General features: G+C 36.4%; 1 protein-coding gene across 1 annotated transcript in view; it reads right to left on the bottom strand.

The window, feature by feature from the left end:
* The window catches only part of ABCC9 (ATP binding cassette subfamily C member 9), a 147,304-nt gene extending 123,582 nt beyond the window's left edge, over positions 1 to 23,722 (bottom strand). Inside the window, exons 1-9 of the mRNA XM_082849932.1 lie at positions 23,616 to 23,722; positions 23,150 to 23,264; positions 20,603 to 20,663; positions 19,110 to 19,271; positions 16,179 to 16,320; positions 11,214 to 11,335; positions 3,712 to 3,878; positions 2,418 to 2,660; positions 147 to 341 (exon numbers count right to left, since the gene is read on the bottom strand). Of these exons, the coding sequence (XP_082706058.1) occupies positions 147 to 341; positions 2,418 to 2,660; positions 3,712 to 3,878; positions 11,214 to 11,335; positions 16,179 to 16,320; positions 19,110 to 19,251 (1,011 nt within the window). The 5' untranslated portion in view covers positions 19,252 to 19,271; positions 20,603 to 20,663; positions 23,150 to 23,264; positions 23,616 to 23,722. The remainder of the gene's footprint in view (positions 1 to 146; positions 342 to 2,417; positions 2,661 to 3,711; positions 3,879 to 11,213; positions 11,336 to 16,178; positions 16,321 to 19,109; positions 19,272 to 20,602; positions 20,664 to 23,149; positions 23,265 to 23,615) is intronic.
* Positions 23,723 to 26,176: the final 2,454 nt, after the last annotated feature.

Here is a 26,176-nt window from a genome sequence, read left to right on the forward strand (position 1 = left end):
ATTATTGTTTTCTTTCTTTTAAAAAGCATTCAATTCTCTGTAAATAAGCCTGTTTGAATGGCTCATAAAACTGCATTTTAAAAAAGTAACAAGTATAAAGAAATTTGCCAATAATATGTTTCCTTTCAAAAGCACGACAAACTTACTCCTGTTGTGTTATTTGTCCCATTCTGGGTTTCATTCACACGTTGAACTATTCCAGAAATACAGAGAGGTCCAGCAAAACCCAGTAAGTCAGCAAGATAACGAAATGTGCTACTAAGTAGAATTGGTCTCCCGAAAGCTGTGTACATTGCCAGCCATATAGATGGAGTCCGATTCGGATGCTCGGCCACTTTTTTCTGAAAGAAAAAATAAACACCTTGAGGAACCATAATAAAATAATAGAGCAGCAATTAATCCTAGGAACTATGGACATCTCTTCCAATATTTCTTATATTTTAAAAGATTAAAAATAAATGTTACTGAATCCCTTTCAATATGGTACATATAGTCTGGTATCCTTGCATCCTTTGTAAACAATAACTACTGAATGTGTTTTAATGAAATAGAAAGAATGAAGAGTAACCAGGCCAGTTTTTCACACATTTTGTATTATTTTTCGTTGTCAAAGGATGACCCCAAATTCTTAAGACCAAACTAATTTTAATTCCCTTTGATTTAGAAAATGAATAAATTTGTCATGAATATTACCAAATAACACTGTATGGAAAAGAAAATAGTAAAATACAAAGGTCCAGGTTATTGACAGTCTAGTTAACATTTCTGAAGTCACCAGATCACAAGAGATTCACCTATCAAGTTACAAGCTAAACAAAAGAGATCATCCAACTTCAAATTGTTTCTTCTCCAGGTATTTCCCATCTCCATAAATGGGGGTCGATAATTTTTTAAAAGTTACATTACACTTGTGTTTCCTAGTTATTCCTCAAAGAAATGCAGAATGAAGAATGGCATATTTGCTTAAGCCAACTCATGGCTTCACACTTCTATAATCATGTGCTGAAAAGATTTTAAGACCTGAACAATTATAATTACATCCTGGAGAGGAAGTAGATAGAGTTTCTTCATTGTGGCAAAGAAGCTAACTCAATGCATTACAGTTCAATCGTGTTTCATATTCAACTCCCTGTGAGATGAATAATTCAGTTACTTTTTAAAGTTTATTGATAAAAGACATTAACACACTGAGTTCAAGTGACTCTGTATTATAAAGAGCAGTCAGAAAATTTAAGCTATGCTTAGGCTATAGCGTTCATCTTTGCTTTAGAAAAGAAGTTTTTAAAATATTATGAAGGGTTTCCCTGGTGGCACAGTGGTTGAGAGTCCGCCTGCCGATGCAGGAGACACGGGTTCGTGCCCCAGTCGGAGGGGCTGGGCCCGTGAGCCATGGCCGCTGAGCCTGTGCGTCCGGAGCCTGTGCTCTGCAATGGGAGAGGCCACAACAGTGAGAGGCCCGCGTACCGCAAAAAAAAAATATATATATATTATGCAATACTTTTCCCAGAGGTGAAACCAGAGAGGTGACTCAGGTTCGTTTGTAGTAACCATTTCCTGCAATATTAATTTCATAACACACATTTTTGACACAAAACAGAGGTCATTTTCATCATTTACCATAAATGCTTTGTTGATCTTGATTTAGAACAGCCAAAAACTCTTTAATTGATCCATCATACCCAATTCCCTTCCAATGTTGGTGTAAATACTCCTATTTTTAATTACAATAATATCTGTAGGTGACAGCAATATAAAATACATCTTCCACGGTGGCTATCACACAGAACTACTCAGAATGATAACAAGACAAATTGAAAATATCCAAAGGTTCTGATATTTAAATTTTTAAAAGCAATTATAAATACCCAGAGAAAGTACAAGAAGAAACCAATTTTGCCAGATAGGTAGCATGATACATGGAGTAGGTAGGTGATGCCCCTTTATTTAATTTAGTTCCCCAATTCTGAAATACAGAATCCAAATTTTAATTAATAATTAATTTAAGGGTTTTAGTTTCTCAAAAGTTATTCATGGATACTTTCCCTTTAAATAACAAAATTATTGACAAGATACCTGAAAAAAGACAATGAAAATTCCATGAATTATTAATACATGGTGGCAAGGATTAGACACACACAATTATTGAACTTCATTCTTACTTTCTATTTGGTCCTAGAGAAAAGACAGTGTTCTCTCTGTCCCTCCTCATGTAGTGACTGGGCAACTCACACACCATATTTCATAGGCTCTACTGGTATATTCTCAGCAGCCCAGTTAACATGACTCAAAACTACTGGGAAAGACAGATTGAGAAAATCTGCTCTTCCTTAACTGTAGGTATTATTTAAGCTTAGTGCCTTTATATTAATAGGCCCATTCTCTACAATCACGGACATGAAAAACAGATACTAACTTACCTTTTGTTCTTCATATGCATCTTTCAAACAAACATAATTTGTTACCGCCCTCATTGCTATTGGTAATTTTCCAATTGCCTTCAGATCAATAGGCTTTTTATGAGCAGATATGATGAGCGTGTTCATCCACCAGTATGTTGCTTTTGACAGTAAATTCACAAACGGTTGAAGAAATCTCACACCCAGATCCTGGAGGTCTTCAGGAGGCTTTACTTTCTGAGGATTCATGAAGAACACATATCTCTGTGGCAAGAAAAATTCCACAGGATAACAACCTAACTCTTTTTCCACATACTAAAAATAAAATTTTAACCTTTTCTACATTTTCATTTCATGAGGCCAAAATTTATATTTTCATACTTCTTTCCATCCCTTTCTGAAATATCCTTCTGAGGAAAAAAAAAATCCCTTTCATTGTGACTACATTCTAATTAAATTCCGGAATTTCACACTTAATACACTTGGGCCAATGCTAAAAATCAATTACCCCTTTAAAAGAGAGTTATCACTAAAAATCAATCTTTCGTGATATCCTTTCACGATATTTCATGATACTTAGTGGTAGATTCAACTAAATGAATATTTTTACATCGTGCAGATTGCTTACATGTGTTATCAACACCACTGTTGAGTCACTCTGTTAATTTGTGGTCTGGCTAATGTTCGCTGTTTCCACTACCCATTGCAACATGTATCTTGTCATTCACAGCAAATTCAGAGTGCTCTGACGGAAAATGAACATTGAAAACTCAGTCACTAGTATATCACACTATATAACGGGCAGCGTTATGTGGCGGGAAGTACAACAGGTTTGTAATCACAGACCAGGTATGAGACTTGACCATATTACTTTGGCTATAAAGCTAGAGTTATACCTACGGAAGTTTCTTCACCAATGAAATGAGCAAACTGGATTAGGTTATCTTCTTTTCCATTCAAAGTCTCTACGAATACACTAATGTGATCAAGCCAGGTTTGCTTTGGACCAATCATGGATGATGGAACTACCTGATGAAAACAGTTTCATCTATAATATAGACGCAGCATAATGTTTGGCACATCATAGGCACTTGATCAATATTTATGAATGAATACAGTAAATAGATTCCAGGGTCACACTGAGATTTTGGGAACATTAATGGTCTGAAACTTAGTAATTAGTTCAATTTTATATTTATACACATAGATGATATTTCACTGTTTATCCTCTTAAATACTGATTCTTAACTGACAATGATCTTTAATATTCAGGTCTTGAACTCCAGTAACTATACAAAAATCACTAGATACCTACTCTGACGCGAATGACATTGATCTCCACGGCCATCAGGAGTCCATTCAAAATGACCATTATGCCTGTGATGCAGAAACGCAGGTCTGATACGCCCCAACCAGACTGCCAGTATTTGACCAACTTTATGGTTTTCGTGATAAAGGCCATTACCCAATACAGGAATAAAGCTGAAAAAATAAAAAGTAAAAAGAAAAGATACAATCTTTCACTGCTATTTTTTAAAGCTTCACTGAAATTTCAATATACATACAGTGTTGACAAAGACAATTTAAGATATTCTATTTCCAGATAATTTTATTTGTTAACAAAACAACAGATACGCTTTAGTGTACTTCTGGAGTTTTGAATTGGAAGTATGATAATGACTTTAAAATATTAGTGCTTCCACTCTGATTATGTGGGATAGATGTGCAGATATAAGAAGACATGTAAATAGGACAGACTATACTCTTCAGAACTTAACATGTAATTAATTCTATAGACTTTAAAGTTGACTTTATATTTTGGTCTTGTTTTTTAAGAAGTCCTGATTATATAAAGAGTTAACAAACTGTGTAACCTATCCATTAGTAAGTATGTTGCAATTGCCAGGGGTGTTATCCTGGAATTATTATGGAATCTATGTAGCAATGTAATAGGGCTTCTGCTTTACTGATCAGAATTCAGGTAAGTAAGTGACTCTTCTCACCCAAATGGTTTAAAACACCACAGGCATCCACAGTACATAGAGAAGAACACTGATCCTATAGAGCAAACTAGACCACAAGTAGGTCAGAAAAGTAGGGATCTATATCATCTCATAAGCACGCCAGCATTTTGCAGAAATATGAGATGAAAGCACAGACTTTCCTAGAAATCTGTCGTCAAGGATCCAGTATACTTTGAACTTTGAATAAAGCTCAGTACAAATGAATATGAGATGAGCAAGAAGGAATCTAAAATACACATAAGACAATCCCGCTTGGACAGCACTTATCAAAACCAGAAAGTTTAAGGGTGATCACAACTTCCTTAGAGAGAAATAACTGAACACTGGCATAGAAACTTATATCTTTTTTTTTAGCTTAAAATACAGGGATTGTCAGAATGGATTTAGAACAAATAAGTGGACCAAATTATGCGCTATCTAAAGAGATTCACCTTAATATAAAGAAACAGTAGATTGAAAATAAGTGGGTGGAAAAAGCTATACAATGAAAACAAGAAGCATTAGAAACCTGGAGTGGTTATATTAGTATCAGATAAAATAGACTTCAAGACAGTATTATCAGAAAATTTTAAACTTTTAATTATGATAACTGTGTCATTTTTCATAAAGACAATAAAAAATACACATATGCCTAATGAAGATTTAGAAAGTCTGAACATTATCAACCACCTTGAACTACTTTATATGTATAAGACTGATATTTAATATTATAAAAATACACCACCTCTGCAAAATCTACATTATTGTTAAATTCACATGGTACTCGTACACACTGTATACTCACTCAGAAAACAAGAAGCAATAAATTGAAAATAATGGAAATCATATAAAGAATGTTCTCTGATCACGATGAAGTTAAATTAAAAATCAAGAATAAGCATATTGACTTTTCTATTGCTGTTTAGCAAATTATGATAGGTTTAGAAATTTAAAACAACACACATTTATTATCTCACAGTTTCTGTGAATGAAGGCTGCAATCCAGGTGTGGACTAGGGCTACAGTCTCAACAGATTTGGTATCTTCATCTTTGCCAAACCTTATTGGCTGGAAGCAAGTCACAGGTCCACTCATACTCAAGTCACTCAAGGTCCACTCACACTCAAGTCACAGGTCCACTCACACTCAAGGTATACAGAGTGTGAACACCAGGCAGAGATAATGGAGGTAACCTTTGGATTTTTCCACACACTAAGATATCTAGACATCTCCAAATATTTGGAAATTAAACAATATGCAAGAGGGAGGAGATATGGGGATATATGTATAGCCAATTCACTTTGTTATAAAGCAGAAACTAACACACCATTGTAAAGCAATTATACTCCAATAAAGATGTAAAAGAAATACATTTCTAATTAACCACATGTTAAAAAAGAAATCACTAGGGAAATTAGAAAACATTTCAACTAAGTTATAAGGAAAATACTACAGATTAAAAAATTAAGAATTGCAACTAAAATAATACTTAGAGGAAAATTTATGGCTTTAGATATTTATTTTAGAAAAAATTAGGTCCAAAATCAATGACCTAAGCTTCCACCTTAAAAGCTAAGGATATAACAATGAACAAAATAAAAACATGAGAGATAACTGTAAAAAGGCAATAAAATAGAAAATGAATAACTGAGAAAATGAACAAATCCAACAAGGTTGATTTTTTTGAAAAGATCAAGAAAATTCATAAGTCCCCAGCTAGGCTGATCAGGAAAACAACACAGATTTACCAATATTAGGAATAAAAGAAGAGTTATCCCTACATATCCTAGGTACTTAAAAAGTATGATCAGGGAATATCCTGAACAACTTTTATGACAATAAATCCAAAAACTTAGATGAAATAGAAATTTTCTCTATATGTGGAATCTAAAAGGAAAAGATACAAATGAACTTATTTACAAAACAGAAACAGACTCATAGACTTAGAGAATGAACTTATGGTCACCAGGGGGGAAGGATGAGGGGGAGGGATAGTTAGGGAGTTTGGGACTGACATGTACACACTGCTATATTTAAGATGGATAATCAACAAGGACCTACTGTAAAGCACAGGGAACTCTGCTAAATATTATCTAACAACCTAAATGGGAAAAGAACTTGAAAAAGAATAGATACATGTATATGTATAACTGAATCACTTTGCTGTACACCTGAACTATCAACTGTCACAACATTGTTAATCAACTATACTCCAATATAAAATAAAAAGTTAAGAAAATAAAGATAACTTCCCTTGAATCTAAAAAAAAAAGTAAAATAAAAATAAGCTTGTGTAATTTCAGAAAACAAAGGAAAATTTCTCAAAAACTATAACTGCCAAAACTGCCATAAGAAGAAACAGATACTCTGAAGAGTCGATAATAAAGAAATAAATTTATAATTTCAAATCCCTCCTTAGTTAAAACTCCAGGTCCAGATGACTTCACTGGTGAATTCTACTGAACATTTAAGGAAGAAATGAAATTAATCTCACACAATGTCCTTCAGAAAACAGAGAAATAGAGAACATTTTCCAATTCATCTGTGTATCCCAGCATATAAAAGCCTGACGAAGCTATTGTGAGGGAAAAAAAAAAAAAAAAAAAAAAACCCAGACCAATATCCCTTACAATAAATGTAAAAAACCCTAACAAACTCTAGCAATATGTAGCATGGATAACAAATCATGACAATGTATGGCTTAGCCCAGTATGCTCGGTTACTTTATCATTTGAAAAACCAATCAATGTACATCAGCAGAAACAACAGAAATATAATTGCTACAAGTGATGCAGGAAAAAAAGTCTTTCAATAAAATTCAACATTTATCATGACTAAAAAAAGAAACCCTTGAGAAAGCAAAGCTTTGCATAGAAAAAAACTTACTTGATAAGGTCTTATATAAAAAGCTTAGGGCTTCCCTGGTGGCGCAATGGTTGAGAGTCCACCTGCCAATGCAGGCGACACGGGTTCGTGCCCCGGTCCGGGAAGATCCCACATGCCACGGAGCGGCTAGGCCTGTGAGCCATGGTCTCTGAGCCTGCGCTTCCGGAGCCTGTGCTCCGCAGTGGGAGAGGTCACAACAGTGAGAGGCCCGCGTACCGCAAAAAAAAAAAAAAGCCTATAATCAATTTTATAATTAAGTATGAAAGATTATATTCCCCTAACATCAGGAGCTAGATAAGGATTTCACTCTCACCATGTCTATTCTGCATCTTACTGGAGGTTCTACGTAGTGCAATATAGCAAGAAAAAGAAAAAAAAAGCATAAAGTTTTAAAAGAAACAAGTACAACTGTCTCTACTTTCAGATGGTATGTTTGTTTATATAGAAAATCCCAAAAACCTTACAGAGCAATAATGAAAAGTGATGAGTGAATTTCCAAGGTAGCAAGATACAAGGTCAATATAAAAAACCTGTTGTACTTTACACACTGGCAGAAACAATTGGAAAATAAAATTTTAAATACACTTCCATTTATAACAGCAGTGGTAAAACAAAAAAGCTAATAATAATTTTAACGAGACATGAAAGATCTCTACATCTCTATAAAATATTGCTACAGGAAATGAAAGGAGACCTAAAAAAGTAAAGAATGAATTGTGAGACTCAACGTTTGTAAGACGTCAGTTCTCCCCCAAATTGTTCTGTACATTCAGAGCGATCCCTATCATAAGCCCCCCAAGGAATGTTTTTTTAAAGTAGGAACCGACGACCTGATTCTAACCCGTATATGGTAATAAAAAAGAACTAAAGTATCCAAAACAGTCTTGGGAGAAAAACAAAGAAAACAAGCTGTATGATCGTAATACATGACTTCAAGACCTCCAAAGCTACAGTAATCAAGACAGAGTGGTGATGGCATAAAAATCCATGACTGTATCAAAGGAATGGAAAATACAGAGCCAAGAAATAGATCATACTTAAAGTCATTTGCTTTAATTTTTTCAAAGTTCCCCAAGAAATCCAATGAGAAATGGAAAGTCTATTCCACAAATGGTGCTCAAACACAGCTATACATTTGGAAAAAAAAGAACCTTGACACCAACCTCATATACATACCATACACACAACCAATTTTAAATGGATCACAGTCCTAAAAATAAAAACTGAAAGTATAAAGCTTCTTAAAAAACCCAGGAGAATATGAGGGAAACATATTTTGAAGGAAGGCAAAGATTTAAGACACAGAGAGCAGTAACTATACACGAAAAAATAATAAATTATACTATATTAAAATTAAAATCTGTTCATCAAAAGACCCTGTTAAGTAAATGAGTTTGCAAGCCACAGACTGGGAGGGAAATATTCTCAAAACATGTGTCTGATGACATGCTAGTGTCTAGTATATACAAACTACTCCTACAACTCAATAATAAAAATGCAGTCCAATAAAAAGTGGGCAGGAGATATGAATATGCACTTCACAAAAATAACAAATGGCCAATAAACTCATCAAAAGTGTTCAACATCATTAGTCATCAGGGAAATGCAAATTAAAACCACAATGTGTTATTAGTACACACCCACCAGCATGGCTAAATGAGAAAATCAAGATCTTCAAACGGATGAGAAACAACTGGAATTCCCACACACTGTTAGTAAGCATGTAAAATAAACCACTTTGAGAAAAAATCTTGTGGTTTCTTACAAATATAAACATTTATGTACCTACCCTATGACCCAGCAATTTCATTCCTAGGTATTTACCCAAAAGAAATAAAAACATACATTCACAAAAAACTTGTACATGCATGTTTATAGCAGCTTTTTTTCATGATAGCCAAAATCTGAAGACAGTCCAGGGGTCTACTGACAAGAGAATGGAAAAACTGTGGTATATTTATACAGTAGAATACAACCCAACAATCACAAGAACAAAATACTGATTGATATTACATTATGGGTGACCCTCCAAAAATCATGCTGAGAGAAAGAAGTCTTACACAGAAGAGTTTACACTGTATGATTCAATTTATGTGAAGTTCTAGAACAGGCAACTCTAATCCACGGTGAGAAAAAAATCGGTTAGATGTGCCTCTACAGAGATGAAAATGAGGATTGATTAGTAAGGGGCACAAGAAAATTTTCACGGATGATGACAGTTTTCTAGATCATGATAGGGTTACACAGGTGTATGCATTTAACAAATTAAGATTTCTGTACTTTGGTATGTAAATTTTATCTCACAAAAAGAACTGCAAACAAATATTTAACTTTAGCTAATAATATGCATGCTGAAATAATCAGGGAGTGATGAATAGCAACGCCTGTGACTTACTTGAAAATGCATCAAAAAATTAAGATGAATTGATGGATGAATAGGGGAGTGGAAAGATGTAGATATTTGATAAAATAAATAGAAGAAAATGTATACTGAAGAATCTAGGTGGTAGAAAAATAAGTATTCATCTAATGCTTTCAACTTTCTGTATGTTTGGTGATGTTCGTAATATAATGTTGGGACAAAATTACTAGTTCTGGGTTCTTAACATGTGTGATTCTTCTAGGTCCAAATATTTCTCTCCTAAAATAAGAAGAAAGTTAGACTAGCTTTTAACCCTATAAGTCCTTCCAGAAATATGATCAAATTGTGCCCTCTGTCTTGTATCTACATAAAAATTTAGAGCCGGATTCTGACTGCATTTCCTTCAAAATATTATTAAATTGCACATTTCCTTTCTAATTACATCTTTTAACTCTTATATCCACATCAGTTTTTCAGAAACTTAATGTCAAGAGTATTGAATTCCCAATGTTATTTGTATTTTTGCTGTTGCCTTTTTTTGGCATCTACATAAGATTTCCGTAATAATATCTGCCTACAATTTTATACCAAACGGCTTTCTATTAAGATAATTCTGACTTGGACAAGCCTTTTAAATGAATATTGAACCCTGATAACTTGTTTTTATTTGATTACCTTTGCTGAATCATATAATGTGACGCAACACAGAATTAAATAATCACGTATCACTTATTCATTTCAAATTTTAATATCCTCTGGATAAACAAATAAAATAATATTTGTGTGGTTTAATCATTCCTTTTCCTAACTGCTATATTCAGTAGTCAATGTCATTTTCATCAAATAACAATCAAACGAAATCCATGAACCTTAGAAAACTGTAAACATTTACTCACACAAAAACATACAACTCTGCCTACCATTTTAGAGGACACACAGTCCCCTGCAGCCCATGCATAATCCACGTTCTGTAACTTCACCTCAGCTTTCTATATGAAGGTGTACACCAAGGAATGCAAGGATGGATCACAGTATTACATGTAACTATTTGGAATGAGTTCTTTATTTCAGCATAAAGCAAAAAATAAAATTAGGACAACTTTAGACAGCCTCTGATTTCCACAGGACAAGAAGGCAAGAGAGGCTTATAAAAAGTAATGTTAGGCAGGATGTAGATGTGAGGGGCTGTGCTTTGGGGGCAGTGAACCACACTCTGCTGCAGAGAGGCCCCCGATGCCTCAAGAGCAATTCTAGGAAGAGTATGACATGCCCACAGCATCCATGAAAGACTTGGATCTTCGGAAAATGCCTCAGGCCTCCAAACCAGAGGCAGAAACACGCAGAACTAGCTGGGGTGACTTGCTCATCAGATGTCCTGAGGGGATAGAGTTTTCACAGCCTATAATAACTCAACTTACTTCATCTCCACATTTAATGGGAGACTAAAGAAGAATTCTTATGCCTTCCAATCCCTACCCTCGCTGAGAGCATTTACTATGAGGAAAAAGAAAAACAAATAGCTCTTGGGGGAAAAAACAACAATTACAACACTTGGATCATACTTACCTAAAAGTAATTTAGGAAAATTTGATGTTTCAATATTATGATAATATACTATTGATGTTGTAGTGGCAACAAATCCCATCACGGCCGGCATGAAGAGGTGGAGATGTCGCGACTCGCGCCGTCTACAGAGAGCGGGACAGTATCAGTGTCTACAGCTGATGGTTCCAGACAGCGTCACATTTTGTTTCCAACTTTTTCATTAAAACGTTCTCTCAGCAATATTTAAAATACAGAATGAGGTATTTTATACACAGAATGCTACGAGAATATACAAGGAAGATTACATTGGGAGACATAATTCTGCTGAAAAGACTTACCCTCACATGGAGGGTTGGGTAAATACAGCTAAACAAGATGTTACAATGCTTACAACAAAAGCAAATGTATAACAATTCCTATACTGAAGGGCAGAACTGCTGAAATAATTTAACACCTGAAGCAAGTAAAAACAATCAGATGAATATGAACTCTACTGTATGTTAAAGTACATTTATTCTTTTGATAGTTTTCCCAAACTTTATGGCCTTCAGTGGCTTCTCCATTTTCATTAATTCATTCAACACATATGTGTTTGCTGGTCCAGACACTATTAGATTGTGGGATGCAACAGTGAACAAGACAAGATATAGTGTCTGTGGTCACAAAGTCTACAGTCTATTGAGAAGAACAATAGGAAATAGGGAATTATAACACAGGTGAAGGGACTGGGAATGCATGCAAGGCTAGTGCCTGAGACAGAGAAAGCCTTGAGAAAGGAGTGACTTCTAAACTGAGACCTTAAGAAGAGGAATTGCTCTTTAGAGGAAGTAGAGGAAGACTGTTCCAGGAAGAGGGTCTAGATACGTCCAAGGGTACTACTACAAGCAATTCAGTGTGGCTGCAAGGACACAAGACTTCATTCTGAGGGCAATAAAGAGCTTCAGGTGGATTGGAAATATGCCAGGACAGATGTGCATGGTAGACAGCCCTCAAGTCCATTTGTATTAATAATACCATACAGTTAAACATTTACATTTTCTCAAATTATTGAAATATATTGGTACACAAACGGTATAGGGAAGGAAGTAAATAGTTCAAGAGTGAAGGAAAGAGGAAGATTTGGGAAGGTCATTTCAGAAAAGGTATAGTTGACAATGAGAACTGAAATATAGAAAGGAAGCCACTAGTCAGGAAAGCGGTGGAAGAGCACTTAACAAACAGGGAACAGAATGTGTAAAATTCCAAGTAGTTTAATGTTCTTTAAATAGTAAGTTTGAGATCAGTTGTATTATGAAAGGCATTGTATGCCATGGTAAGGAGCTAAAATCTAATCTTGCAGAAAACAGAAATACTTTAACAGGAAAGTGGTAGAATAAGATTAGGGTTTTAGAGACAGATCAATCTGGTAGTAGTGTGGATGATGGAGTTGGTAGGTACTGTGTGTGTCTGAGGTGAAGAGAGAGACACAGAAGAAGGAAAGTAGTTAGTAAACTATGGGGAGAGGCCAGGTGAGAGATGATGAAAGCCTGAGTTGAGCTTTGGCAGCAGTAACATGAAGGAGATAATACAGCCTTCTGACAGTCTTTTTCTCCCTTCTCTTTGGACCACCGTAAGCCTTAGAAGAGTCACTTTTGGAGCAGGGTAACTTAGAGGTTAGAGCGATGAGACCTTTACATGGAGAAGTAATTTGCATGTATGAGTTAGGAAGGTGTTTTGCAGGTATGTTACAGGCTTACTTTAAACCATTTCACTTATGCTCCAAAGTAACTGTAATTTAATGTTGGTAGGATAGCAAATTATGAATAGCTTTAATTGTATGTTTAAAGTCATATGTTCACTTGGAAAAGACCGTCAAAATGAACAGGACTTAGCGTTAGGGTATGAGTGTGACGGTGATGGAGATGTAGAGAACAATTCTCAGGGTGCTTGGGTAGATGGTGATAAGATTTTAAGAGGAAGAGCCCATTGGAGAGAGGAATGTGTGGATTGTGAAGGTGTCTGATAAACACGCAAAAGAAGATGCCTAAAAGGCAAGTGTATGTGGAGATCTGGAACATAATCAGGGACATTTGGAGTTATTAATACAAAGAGGGTAATGAAAATGTGATAGTACTATGATAGCGTAAGAGCTGGCTTAAAAACCACCCACCTCCTCCCAGAAACAGTTCAAATAATCAAAGAGAAAAAGTAGGAAATAAATAGTTCATCGTTACAGAAATTAAGAAATGCTTCTAATACTCTTTAATTATTGAAGCAAAGAAAGAATCAGAAGGCCACTTAATATTTAGAAAATTTAAAAATGAGCACACTACCCATCAAGGCCTATGAAATGTGGTCAAAACCATACCCAGAAGAAAATTATAATCTTAAACATATCCAATAAGAAATGATTATAATAAATAAATTAAGTAGTCAATTCAAGAAGTTAGAAAAAGAATAACAAACAGTAAGGGAGGCAACAATAAAGGATTAATAAAGATAGCAGAAGCTACAGTAAGGGTTATATTTACTTTATTTCTTTATTAGGAATTTAATATGTTTCTTAACCATACTAGTATTTTTATTAAGATTTCTATCACATTGTAACTGCTCTACTTACAATGTAGTATAGTTTTTGAGTGTCCCAAAACCCTATTCTTTCCTTTAACCTCTATTATTTTTAGAGAAAAATTTGCAGACTTAAGTGTTTTGGTAGAAGCATAAATATCCCATTATAGCAGAAAATCTTTAGTCAGAAAGTTAGAGAGAAAACCAAAAACTATACAACACAGAACACAAAAGAACAATTTCAAAAAAAGAGAAAATGATAGAAATGAAAACCTAAATGAAAACACAATAATAGTGAAGATCTTAATTTACACTTTTCGAATTTGATGGATTAAATAATATAAAAATAATGAACACACAGGACTGTAGCAATACAATGAGTAAACTCAATAAAATTTTGTCTCCTATAAAGAATATATATTATTTCTTAATACTCATTAATTACTTATAAAATGATGGAATATTTGACTATAATGAAGATGTTAATGTCCCAGCAGGTATTCATTTAATAAATTACATGCTCTAATAATAAACCAATCAAATCAGATTAAAGAGCAAACTGAAAATGATTCCTAGACCTAGGAGAGCATCTCCATCAGAATCACAAATTATTTAGATAGAAATAAAAAAGAGAATACTTCTTAGGAAAACCGGTGCAAAACAAGATGTTTCAAAAGAAAAATTAAAAGCTTTAATATTTGTATTACTAAAAAGGAAAATCAAATATTCAATCAGGAAAGCCTGCGCACTGTTTCACTAATTATAATGGGCATTTGTGATATTTTAGGTAAAAAACAGTTCTTAAAATTTTGTTAAAAAAAAAAAAGAAAGAAGGAAACAAGGCATGATCAGAGGTGTCAAATATAATAAGTATGTTAAAGAGGAAAAAATGTCCATGAAGGCATCATTAATGTTCTCTGGGATACTTGTAGAAGCAGTTTCCAGAATAGGACAAGGCATGAGAGAAAGCAAACAAAATCTTTGGGTTCAGAAGTAACTGGAAAATGTCTTTTGGAGAGTCCTGGATGAAAAGGGGAAGGAGAAGAGTCTGCAGCAAAAGAATGGGAGAGGGTAGCACAAGATCAAAGGTGTATTTCTGCTTGTTTTTAGCATGGGTCTCTTATATCACTACGGCTATAAAAAAAGTTTCCGTCGTTAGCACATGTCCTCATTGTTAGCTCAGCCTCTGTCCTAAGTCTCTGACTGAATCTACACATCAACCATGAGGCTGGAAAGGAGGACTCATCCTTGCCCACACGATGTCAAGCTTTTAGGACACATGGGACTTCCACTATATACAAGTACATAAAAACATGGAGAGTTAGCCTATATGTTAAGGGAATAAAAAAATGAAGACTAGAATTGGATATGCTAATAAAATATAATACAAAAATGCCAAAGAGTTGTAAGCAATTCTCAATAACAGCCAATAAGCTTCTAAATGCTTGGAGAGGCGACATATCTTAGGGTCTCTGATTTTCCTTTCAATCAGAAACTAACATGTGCACATATATGCAAAGAACTGTCATAAAACATTACAAAATAGATGGCTCCATGACAAAATTCTTGAAGTTTCATTCCTTGTTAACTGCGACAGAAAAACGTAAACCTCAGGAGAGGTTCTTATTCGATAAGAGGAAAACGATTTTCAAAACTTTCTGTTTTAGACTTTAAACATCTTTTCATATCAATTCTTCAATGAAAGATATACCATTTAGTGTAATTTTGTAATCGAAATTTTCCTATTACTTGAGTTTATTTTCTGTTACTATGTGATAAAAATATTTCTCCCACATTATGTTCAAGTTCAATAGAATTCATTACATTCTAACTGCCTAATACAAACTTCTTCTTTTATAAGAATGACAAAATTCCTTCAAAAATAGGGGTTTCATGACAAATCCTGATTTTGAAATAGTTATGTGCTTTGCCTCAATTTGTAGCTGTATCCTCACTGGTTCTCAGACTCCTTTAATGCCTGCCTCATCTATCTTTCCTATTTTACAAAGTAAATTGAAATATCTGAGAACTGGGTATATATATTTATACATAAATATATAACCATTGGAACTACATGTTAAAATAGACAATCTTTCTTGCTATTTATATCTATTTTGAAAGATAAGGTAAACGTCAAAATGTTTAAAAAGAGAGAATTTTCTGCCAGGGCTTTGTAGACAAAGGAGTGAAGAAACAGAAAGCACAGCAATGAGCACAAGCCCCAGAGATCCGAACTTGTATCATCAGAGAAAGGATGCGGCACCACAAAAATACAGACAACATACATGTTGATTGTATAAAATGGGTGACAGCTGTGGCACCTAATAAGTTATAACCAAACAGTTAAGGCTGACTTGGTACGTTACACTCTTAACTGCTATCCATAGCAACGTACCCACTAGGATTGTGTAATCCCATTAACTAAGTGCAGTCACTTACGAATCTGAAACGATGCCTTCTGCTATTTCACACACATGCACAAATAGGAGGGCAAACGTAAGAATCCATCTCAGGTTGTGTCCAGGAAAATGAAGCCACGTATTATGATGAATTTGTACTTTTGAGCTTTGACTCCCCCACCCTGAAAAAGGTAAAGAGATAAACAAAGGATCAATTAGAATCATGGAAATAATTTACATTGTGATATGCTGGGTGGCAGTGGGGTCCTGAAACCTTATTCCTTTCTAGGATAGCAATAGAAAGCCTGGGCTATTTTCATTATGTTAAAAAAAAAAAAGAACAACTTCAATTAATGTTTCCAACACTGCCTAGGTTAACACGTTAACATTTGTTGCCTTGCTTAGGAATAACACAAACTCTGGATGACAACCTGGTTATCTCATGCTCATTAAGCTCTTACTGACAGGTCTCTGATTCACTCCAAAGAAAAATAAATTAATGATGATATTAATAAAAGCTATTTGGAGTCTCAAATCTTTCAAAAGATGGGATCTGTGGGAGGACTGACCGAAAAAAAAAAAAACCCATACTTGGTGATGAAATATAGGACCCATTGGTTGAGTCAACTCTTAATCATATGCATATCATGCAAGAAAAATGATAACCTATGACCCGGCCAGCACTATTCAGCAGTGCTAGTGGTATTTTCTCAAAGAAAGCTGAAGTGTTGTTGATTGACAAGCTTGTAAGGAGACTCAAGAACATTATAGGTTCACCCTTAGTTGCTCACTGAAGAAAAGAACTAGTTACCAGATTACGTTTTAGTAAAAATTTTGATGGTTTCCCCTCAAAAACACAGAGTAATGTCAACTCATATATGAGGTGCTAAGAAAGGACCCCACTCTTGTCTCTTTTGTCACCGTTATTTTCTCAATTTTTTGACTACAGAGAAACCCCACATACTTCAAGAATGAACGGGGTTGTGCACTAAAAGTACTGAAGGAAGAAATTTCTGTATTTCTGGACAAAAGGGACCCCTAAAGCAGTCTTTGAAAAGAATACTAATTCATATCTTAGTTGTTCATTATTTGAAAATTAGTTACATTTCACATATTCTACTAGAATTTATGCTGTAAATTCCTGCAGGCAAACTCTGTCTTTTTTTGCAACATTGCCATTTTCCTTATACCTGATACTTCTTTGAGATTTATTTATGATTTCTCGCTAACTCAAGTAGCCAGTGTTACGGATCAGTAGTCTGCATTTTTCTCCACCATTTCCCTTTGACAATGTTAATTCCAATTCCGCTTGATTCAAATACCCTTTTGCCAGCCACTGTGTTCCCTGCTAGAGATGCAAACAGGACTGTAATAATAATTGCTCTGAATAAGTTAACTGGATGTCAAAAAGGAATTATTAACTGTAAAATTGCAATAAAAAACAATGTTCTACTTTTGGCCAAAGGGCATTCTTAATGTCCTACAAATGCCACCACACATACAACAAGAAGTCCTGGTCCCAATATATTTAATGTCTATGCATTTGTTTGACATGAATAACTATGTACCAAGAGTTATGTTGGCCTCTGCATAATATGTGTCATATAACAGAAATCCTTTGGTCACTGTTAGAATGCTAGGTACATAGTAATCCCTCAGTTAAGACTTGTTCAATGAAGAAATAAAAGCTTACAAATTATTTTTAAACATTTCTTTAAAGCGGATCCTTAAATTATGCTTGCTTGCTTTCTTTCTTTTTTTTTTTTTTTGAGGTACGCAGGCCTCTCCCTGTTGTGGCCTCTCCCGTTGAGGAGCACAGGCTCCGGACGCGCAGGCTCAGCGGCCATGGATGGCTCAGGGGCCCAGCCGCTCTGCGGCATGTGGGATCTTCCTGGACCGGGGCACAAACCCGCGTCCCCTGCAGCAGCAGGCGGACTCTCAACCACTGCGCCACCAGGGAAGCCCCTATGCTTGCTTTCTTAACAAAACAGTCTGATTGTTTTCTCATTTGTTTTTATGAGCAAAATCATGCATGGGAATATGAAGCACCAAATTCAAAATAGTGGTTACCTCTTTTGAAAGGACAGGAACATAGGATGCAGGAAGAGTAAGAGGATAAGGACATGGTATTCATACTTTTAGATTCCTTAAAGTGAGTGTGGTAAAGTCAATAAATGTTTATTACATTAATCTCTGTCATTTTTATACATGAAAAATATTTTATAATTTTAGAAGGTCTATTTTGGTTGTTTTGGAAAAGTTATACAAATTATACATAATCGCTCTAAATAATTGTATTTTGTGTGGATATATATATGTAAACTACAAAATAATAGGGAAAACTATATTTTTACCTTCTTCCTAAATAGTTTGCACATGTACTCCTTCTACCTGAAACACACCCTATTTTTTACTTGCACGCTCTGTATCTTTCAAGTCCCCAAACATGTCACTCCATGCATTGTCCCCACCAGCCCCAAAGAGAGTTACTTGCTCTGGCAGGCAAACGCCCAGGATAATTTGTTCCTGTATCTGTAAATGCGCTTACAAGGTGATGTTGGCATTTCTCTTCACTTTCTGACACACTTGTTTCACTGGAACATTCCTGTGAATATTCCAGGCAAGTACTGTGTTTTACCCATTTTTCATTCTCTTCACCTAGCACAAAGCAAGCACTCACCAAATACTTTTGATCTATCTCATATAATTCTCTTTTCCTCTTTTTAAAAAACTGCTGCTACTTGAAGTCCATTTCTAAGAAGGCACGTGACTTCTACTTTATCTATAGAATATCGAACGCCAAAAACATAAGTAATTGGAAAACGAAATACTTGCTTGTTCTTTTCCCACAGACTTACATGCTAGTTCTCGTGCTGGAGAAATTACATCAACATTATACCAAATCTCAGCCATTAACAAGACTCTTCTTATAAACGCTAGGTGATGAACTGTAGGACAGTAGGTTACTTACCAATAAACAATATTGGAAAAGTGATAAACAACAGGAAGACGTGAGGGACCAGGTTGAGGGCATCCACAAAACAGGGATTTTGCAACACACCATCATAGATATTATATGAAGAAATATTGTTACCACAGAATGAAAGGCTCATTTCTTCTTATATAGTTTACTCTAAAAGGGAGAGAAAGGAGGAAAAGCCTCTTATTATGAAATTCTCCTTCATTAAATTATAGACTTAAAGAGGTGTTATATCATAAAATTAACCCCCTTTATCTTTGCAGTTGAGGAAATAGAAAACTCTATGCCAAAGTTATTCAAGATTTACTTATAAAGGCCTTATACCTTCCATAAGATCCACTTTTCAATAGGTTTTTTTATCCAGATTAAAATATTCCATTTTAACTTGGAAAATACGTAATAATTGATATCTACCAATAGTGGTAGCTCAAAGGAGTGTTTGTCTAAATAAATAATCAAAAACCAAAAATGGTTGTTTATCAAGAAAAAGGGGGAAAAACGAAACTGACTGGAAAGTCAAAATGGTGTAATATCAAATCCTTTCCCATGGTTATTCATTGAAAATGCTTTCACAACTTCAGCTGGACACAATTTACTGCAACATTTCATCCATTGCAGGAAATAGTAATACAAAGAGACCAACTGGGAGGCAACCAGCACACAGCCTTTTTCTGAACAATAGAAAAATCAAGTGTTCAAGACTAATTAAATATAATTCAAGTGACAAGTTAATGAAACTACTCAGGTCAAAGGGTCACAGCCTATTCTTACATGAAATGCACCCTACTCAAGTTTTGAAACAAAGGATGCCTTTTTATTGGAAAGCTCTATTCCATTAGAGGAGAAGTGGACAAGCTTAGAGAAGAAACAGAGGTCAAGATGACACACGGTTTTCTTAGCCATTGTTGGGATTCTGGCTTCTACTCTGAATGAAATGGAGCCACTGAGAGGGTGGAGATCAGAGGAGTGACAAGCTCTGACTTACAACATTTTCAATGAATTCTTACTGCTGTGCCGAAACATGGTCTAAGAGCGAGGGTCTATTTCATCAAATGTGAAATGCCAGCAAGACTTTTAGCATTCGGAAAATTTCTTTTATGTCTACTATTTATTTAACACCTACTAAATTCTGGGAACTTTGCATACATTATTTAAGCCCTCAGAACAATGAAGCAACGTTTGTGGAGCTCTTCATATTTTACAGAGGATGCTACTGGTGTTCAGAGAGGTTCAATAACTTGCCAACCAGTAGAGTAGCCAGAATCCACAGACACGTGTCTGACTATAAACTATGTTCATCCCACTCCATCACATAGCTTCCAACCTATTTTTTTAAAGCAATCTCTTATCTATTTATATTAAAATAAGCAGCAGTTTAAGCTTTCAACCTCACTGGACTTTGTTTCTTTTCCATAATTATGTCACCTTGGATTCTGAGTTAGGTTATTCAAGCTTGGCAAAGGTTTAGATAACTAAAATAGTACCTTTTCTCTCTTCCCTTTCATTGATAATTGATTTAGTAATGGTCACGAATCATATTTTTTCCTAGAAAAAAACAAAATGTGTTATACAGAAAAGACTGGCAACAGTAGGCAAACTATTGGAGAAATCAAATTTTAAACAAAAATTTTACAAAACATATGAATAGAACAACTAGTTAGAAAGTCTGTGTATTAACAGTCTGTAAGTGGTCATATGGAATTCCTCTCATATTATTTCTGGTAACACTTTTTTTTCTTATGTTCTCTAGTCAAGACCTTTTTTCATCTTTTCAAAAAAAAATGTTATATTTTTTTAAAAACTCAAGATGAAGTTATATACTTGCCAAATCCTTACCAACTGTTAAGGTTCTAAAGCTAGATAAGGGAATTTTTAAAAGGACTTGAGATTTTTAAACTAGCAGTAAAAAGGAAGTTCTGAGTTTATAATTGTATGTTAGACATATTTCTGGTAAAAATGAAGAAAACAGAAACTGAAAAATAATAGCTTGTAATGGAATTTTTAAGACTACATCCTTTACTTAATAGAAGTGATAAAAGGAAACTTTAAGTTCTCTTAATTGAAAGACATGTATAAACTGTTTCCTAGAACAAACCGGAAAATAATTTTTACTTTAGCTAGTTTTATAATCTTATCAAAAGTTATAGTATTCCAATTGGCTACATTTATAAACCTTGATATTTCATCATGATCACTGAGCCAGATGCTAAAATAGAATCTGAATTTGCAAAACATATATATACTTCATTAACATAAGCACTGCCTGCCTGGTATTTAATCAATCCTGAAACCTACCAATTAAGTAATCTTTGGACATGTAACTGTGGAAAGAAAACATCAGAAAAGTACAACAACTTGAAAAAGTCAAAGAATATTTTTAGCCATGCACTTGATGTCTGGGACTTTAGGCCATTAATTAATTAAGTGTAAAAATACTTCTTGACGCTGACCATGCACTGGGCACTAGGAGTTCAGCAGTGCACATAACAGCAACAGTCCCTGTGGTCTTAGGCTATATAAATCAGACTAGATTAATCCCAAACATTCTTGGTATAATGTAAAGGTTATGATCCAAAAGACAGGGAAATATACAATGACATAATGGCACTAAAATGCATACTTCATACTGGTAAAGTAAAAACTTTAGAATGATGTTTTCCTACCATCATCTTAACCGCACATTTCCCCTTGGCTCCCAGCCTGTTCACTGTCTCTCTCTGCATCCCTCCTTTTGCTTTTTCTTCTGCCTCTTCCTCTATCCTTTTCCCCATACCCCTTAGCCTTCTCCTCCCCAACACCCAGCCTGTATGCAGCACATTCTAATAACCAGCCCTTACTACAACCCAACACGGACAAAAAGAGGGAAAAAGTAAACTTATTGCAGATCTGTTGACATTGTTTGTGTTCACCTGAGGCGTTTTATTCAATCAGGATTTTTCAACTAATTCTTAAATCTCCAATTGTCATTCAGGGTTTCCCTCCCAGAACCCAAGTTAAGTTGGGAATGCTTTGGGAAGGGTATAAATTGCTGCTCTTGCTGGATAAATGCTGTCACATGACACCTACAGCCCCACCCCTTCTGGAGCTGTCTAGTTCAGCCAACACTGAGAGGCCCCAGCATCCAGGGGGAGGGAGAGGGAAGGAGGCCAGATAGGAAGATATGACATTTTTCTCCCCACAATCATAAACCCACAGAAAGATGTTCAACTGTTTATGATAGCTGATAGGGTTGGAGAATTTGACTGAATGAACTTTAAAGACAAACACCAAAAGTGAAACTTCGATTCTAGGGACGGTCTGTAGAGTAGAAAACGTAAAACAAAAATATTCCTTGATGACCACACTTATGATTTCATGGCAAGAATACTACCCTCAGTATTCTTATGCCTTGAAATATATTGGGTGAAGTTCCACACCCTCAGGATTTATAACATTTGGATTCAGTTGATGAATATAAAGTAAATAAGTGAAAACTAGCACTCTTTTCTGTTCACCCAGCAGACAGTGTCAGTTCTGATGGGACAGCAATCCCAGAGAATTTAACATGCTGGAAACACCTGAAGAAAACATGCTAAATGCAATATAAAAAGCTTGCATTCTCACACACAAAATAACTCATTCTTCAGTTATTCAGAGATTAACCAAATTATGATGTGAGACACAAACACAACATTTTAAAGAACTTACTCAAGGCTTTATCATCACCTAGGGTATGCTCACGATCAGATCACTTAGGAAAACAAATGTAATTATTTGAAGTTATTCAGTCCATGGTTCATAAAATACGAAGTAAAAGACATCTGTCTGTCTGTCTATGTATGAATGACAGATCCAAGTAGAAAATCACAAGCAAAAAAGTCCCGACTTCCGATTTAATGCCTGAGCTGAAGCACCCATCGAAGTTCTACTGCATACCAAAGGAAATGTTGGAACAACTCAGCAGATAAGATTTCTTACACAGACACTCCAGTGATTCTTTTTTTTTTTTTTTTTAAATCCCACACTGGACAAATAAAGCAACAAATAAATACCTTGGGCAATCGCTTGATGCTGCTTCAAACCCCTACTGGCGCACTTGCACTACCTTCGGAACACCGGCTTCCTACACTGTCTTAAGTGTAAATTTAAAAGCAGGACGCAGAACTCCTATAAATCAAAGAGGAACACAAATTAAAGCAGATGGAAAGTTACCTCATGAACAAGACGGAAATGTCTGAGAGGGGAAAAAAAAAATGTAATAACTCCTTTCACTACATCCAGTTGGTTTCAGCAGGAGCCGACCAGAGTTTTCTAAGTAAAGCTGGAAACCTGATCTCCACGCCCTCTCTTTCCCGGCTGGGGCCCGGTCCCTTCATCCTAGAAATAGCGACGGCGAAGGCGAAGCGCCGCGAGAGTGCGCGGGAGCCTTCTGGTTGCCGAAAGATTAGATCAAAATCGACAGCTGAGAGTTTTCTGTAAAATTCTGAAACGCTATTTATGTAGAAGACACGGACTCACTTACTCCGAAGGCAGCGTTTCCTCCCCTGGCCGAAGCACGCCGGGCGCCGAGCGGATTATTTTTAGGGTAGTGGGAGATCAGCTGCTGCCTCCTATCGAGTTTCTCAACTGCACAAACTGCTCTGGGCTGGGGCGGACGCGGCGACTCCGAGGCAGGAAACTGGGAAGAAGCCCCGAGCGAACGCCGCGCCTGGGACTGGAGACCCTCCCCACCCCCGCTCGGCCCAGCTTTCCGCCGCGGAGCGGCAAACTTGGGGCGCGCGAGACAAGGATTTTAAGTAATGTGCGTCTCTCCAAATCATTAGATGCCTAAACTTAACAATCTACGATTCCGTTATCCCCAGAGTCGAGTTTCCCAACGTTAAAACACGCAAGGTCACTTGCACTTGTAATTTTTTTTACCCCAGGCTCTGTATGCGCCCTTGTATTAACCACATAAAGAAGCGGATTTGGGGGTTTCACCATTTTCCCCCTGAGCGGACCGGGGAAAGGAAGGGCTCATTCCACACGGAGAAAACGGCTGCCAGGCTGTATCCTTGCGTGGGAATGTCTCGCTTGAGCAACGCAAGCTCAAGCCGAATAATCGCCCCAGTGCCCCGGGAAACCTGGTGACTCCTCTGGACCAGTCGCCGCGCTCCCGAAGGGCGACCTTTAACCCTTGCCCCCCGAAAGTGGGGCTCTGGCTTCCCACGGGTTTACAATCAGTTCCCCTCACGCTTGTTCCCGACCAGAGAGATCATTAAGTCTCAAGGAGATAACGTGTTTAAAATACACTCACGCCACAAGAACTCTCCAACCCTGACGCAAGCAGTAAATTTTGCCCCGGGCAACCCTCTGTAATTAACACTAGTTTTTATCAGGGGTCAGTCAACGTGAAATAACCATTGTTTTCGTCAACTGTCCTGATCTGAGAAAGGATGGTCAGCCCAGAGGGCTGGTGTCTCCGAGGCTCTGTGCGCGACCCCCGAGGAGCACCACTCCAGGCCCGCGGGCAGCCGGAGCTGGTCCCCAGACCCCAATCCCAAACCCCGGCGGCCGCTCCGACTCTGGGTCGAGCCGCCCCTCGCCCTGCCAGCCCCGGGCTTTCCCGGCGGGCGCCTCCCTCTCGGAAGGTCGCTGCTTTCCCGGGTGAGGCCCGGCCTCCTCGGCCAGCGACTGAAGCCGGGAGTCGCGGCCGCTAGGGGTCTGCGGGGCCTCGTGGGGTGGCACCGGGAGGGTCCCGGAGACTCTGGGCCCGCGTACTTTGAAAACGTGGCTACTGCACCCTGGAGCTGTTTGTCGCGACGCAGGCGCAGGTAGAAAGCGCGCTTCCAGGATGGGGGTGCCGGGACTGTGGCCTGAACCGTGGCGACCCCGTGAGCAAGCCAGGAGGGAGACTAGAGGCTCCCAGCGCGTCTAGGAAGAGAGAACTGGAAATAAGGGGTGCAGATGATCCCCAGATACAGACTCTGAGTGTGACCACACAAAATCAAGTTGACTTTGAGATTTCATAGATATAGATATAGATAGATATATAAGATATATCTAACAAATATTTATATTTGTTAGATATGTATAGCTAACAAAGATATATATATATATAACAAGGTCATTTGTTACGATTAAAAGTCATGCTTTAAAAAAAATTTTTCTTAAGTCAAACTTTGGGAAGTATGGAAAAGTATAAGGGTGACCAATATAAGCCCTCAAACTTATAAAACTACTGAAAACATTTAGTTATATTTTAACAAAAACAAAACAAGTGTAGTGTTAAAAAGCATGGATCCAGGAGCCAGCCTGCTGTCAAATCCCGCTACCCTACTAGTTAGCTCAGAGACTTGGGACAAATTGTTTAATCCCTCTATCAATTTCTTCACATATTCAATGGGACGAATAAAAAAATGCATGCTTCAAGGCTTTCTGTGAGGATAAATGAGGTAATCCCTTTAAAGCTCCGAGAGAGTGCCTGCCCCTTCAATAAAAGCTAAAACGTATGCTATTATGTTTTCTATGCATATTTTATATTATTGGCAGCTGCAAAATAATTTGTCTCCTCACAGTATCTTTTAAAACAATTATTTTCTGATGGCATTTTAAAATCTTTGTAGAAATACTTTTAAATGGCTGCATCATGTTTCGTTTTGTGTCTATACCATAATTTTAAATCCATTTTCTTATTGTTCGTCAGAAAGTTGCCAGATTTTCACTACCATGGTTAATACTATGATGAACTTATAAATAAAAGTTTTGGGTTTTTTTTGTAGTAGATAGTTTCTTTAAGATACATTCTCAGAAAAGTAATTACAGGATCAAAAGTAGTAAATATTTTTAAAGCTGTAGATACAGAATGCATAACTACCTTTAGTTTGTGTAAACTCTCTCCAAACTCTACGAGATGACTTATTACGCTTACACCCAAACCAGCAATGAATCTTCTTAACGTTTTAAAAAATCTTGTAATTTCACACATAACATGTTATTAACATCCAACGTTTTTCAAATGTTCATAAACTTTTGTATTCCCTCTATCAGGATCAGCTTGTTCACATACTTGTTCATCTAATGGGTTTTAATGAAGTTCC

This window comes from Leucopleurus acutus (assembly GCF_964270905.1).
Source record: "Leucopleurus acutus genome assembly, chromosome: 11".
Classification (NCBI taxonomy): Eukaryota; Metazoa; Chordata; class Mammalia; order Artiodactyla; family Delphinidae; genus Leucopleurus; species Leucopleurus acutus.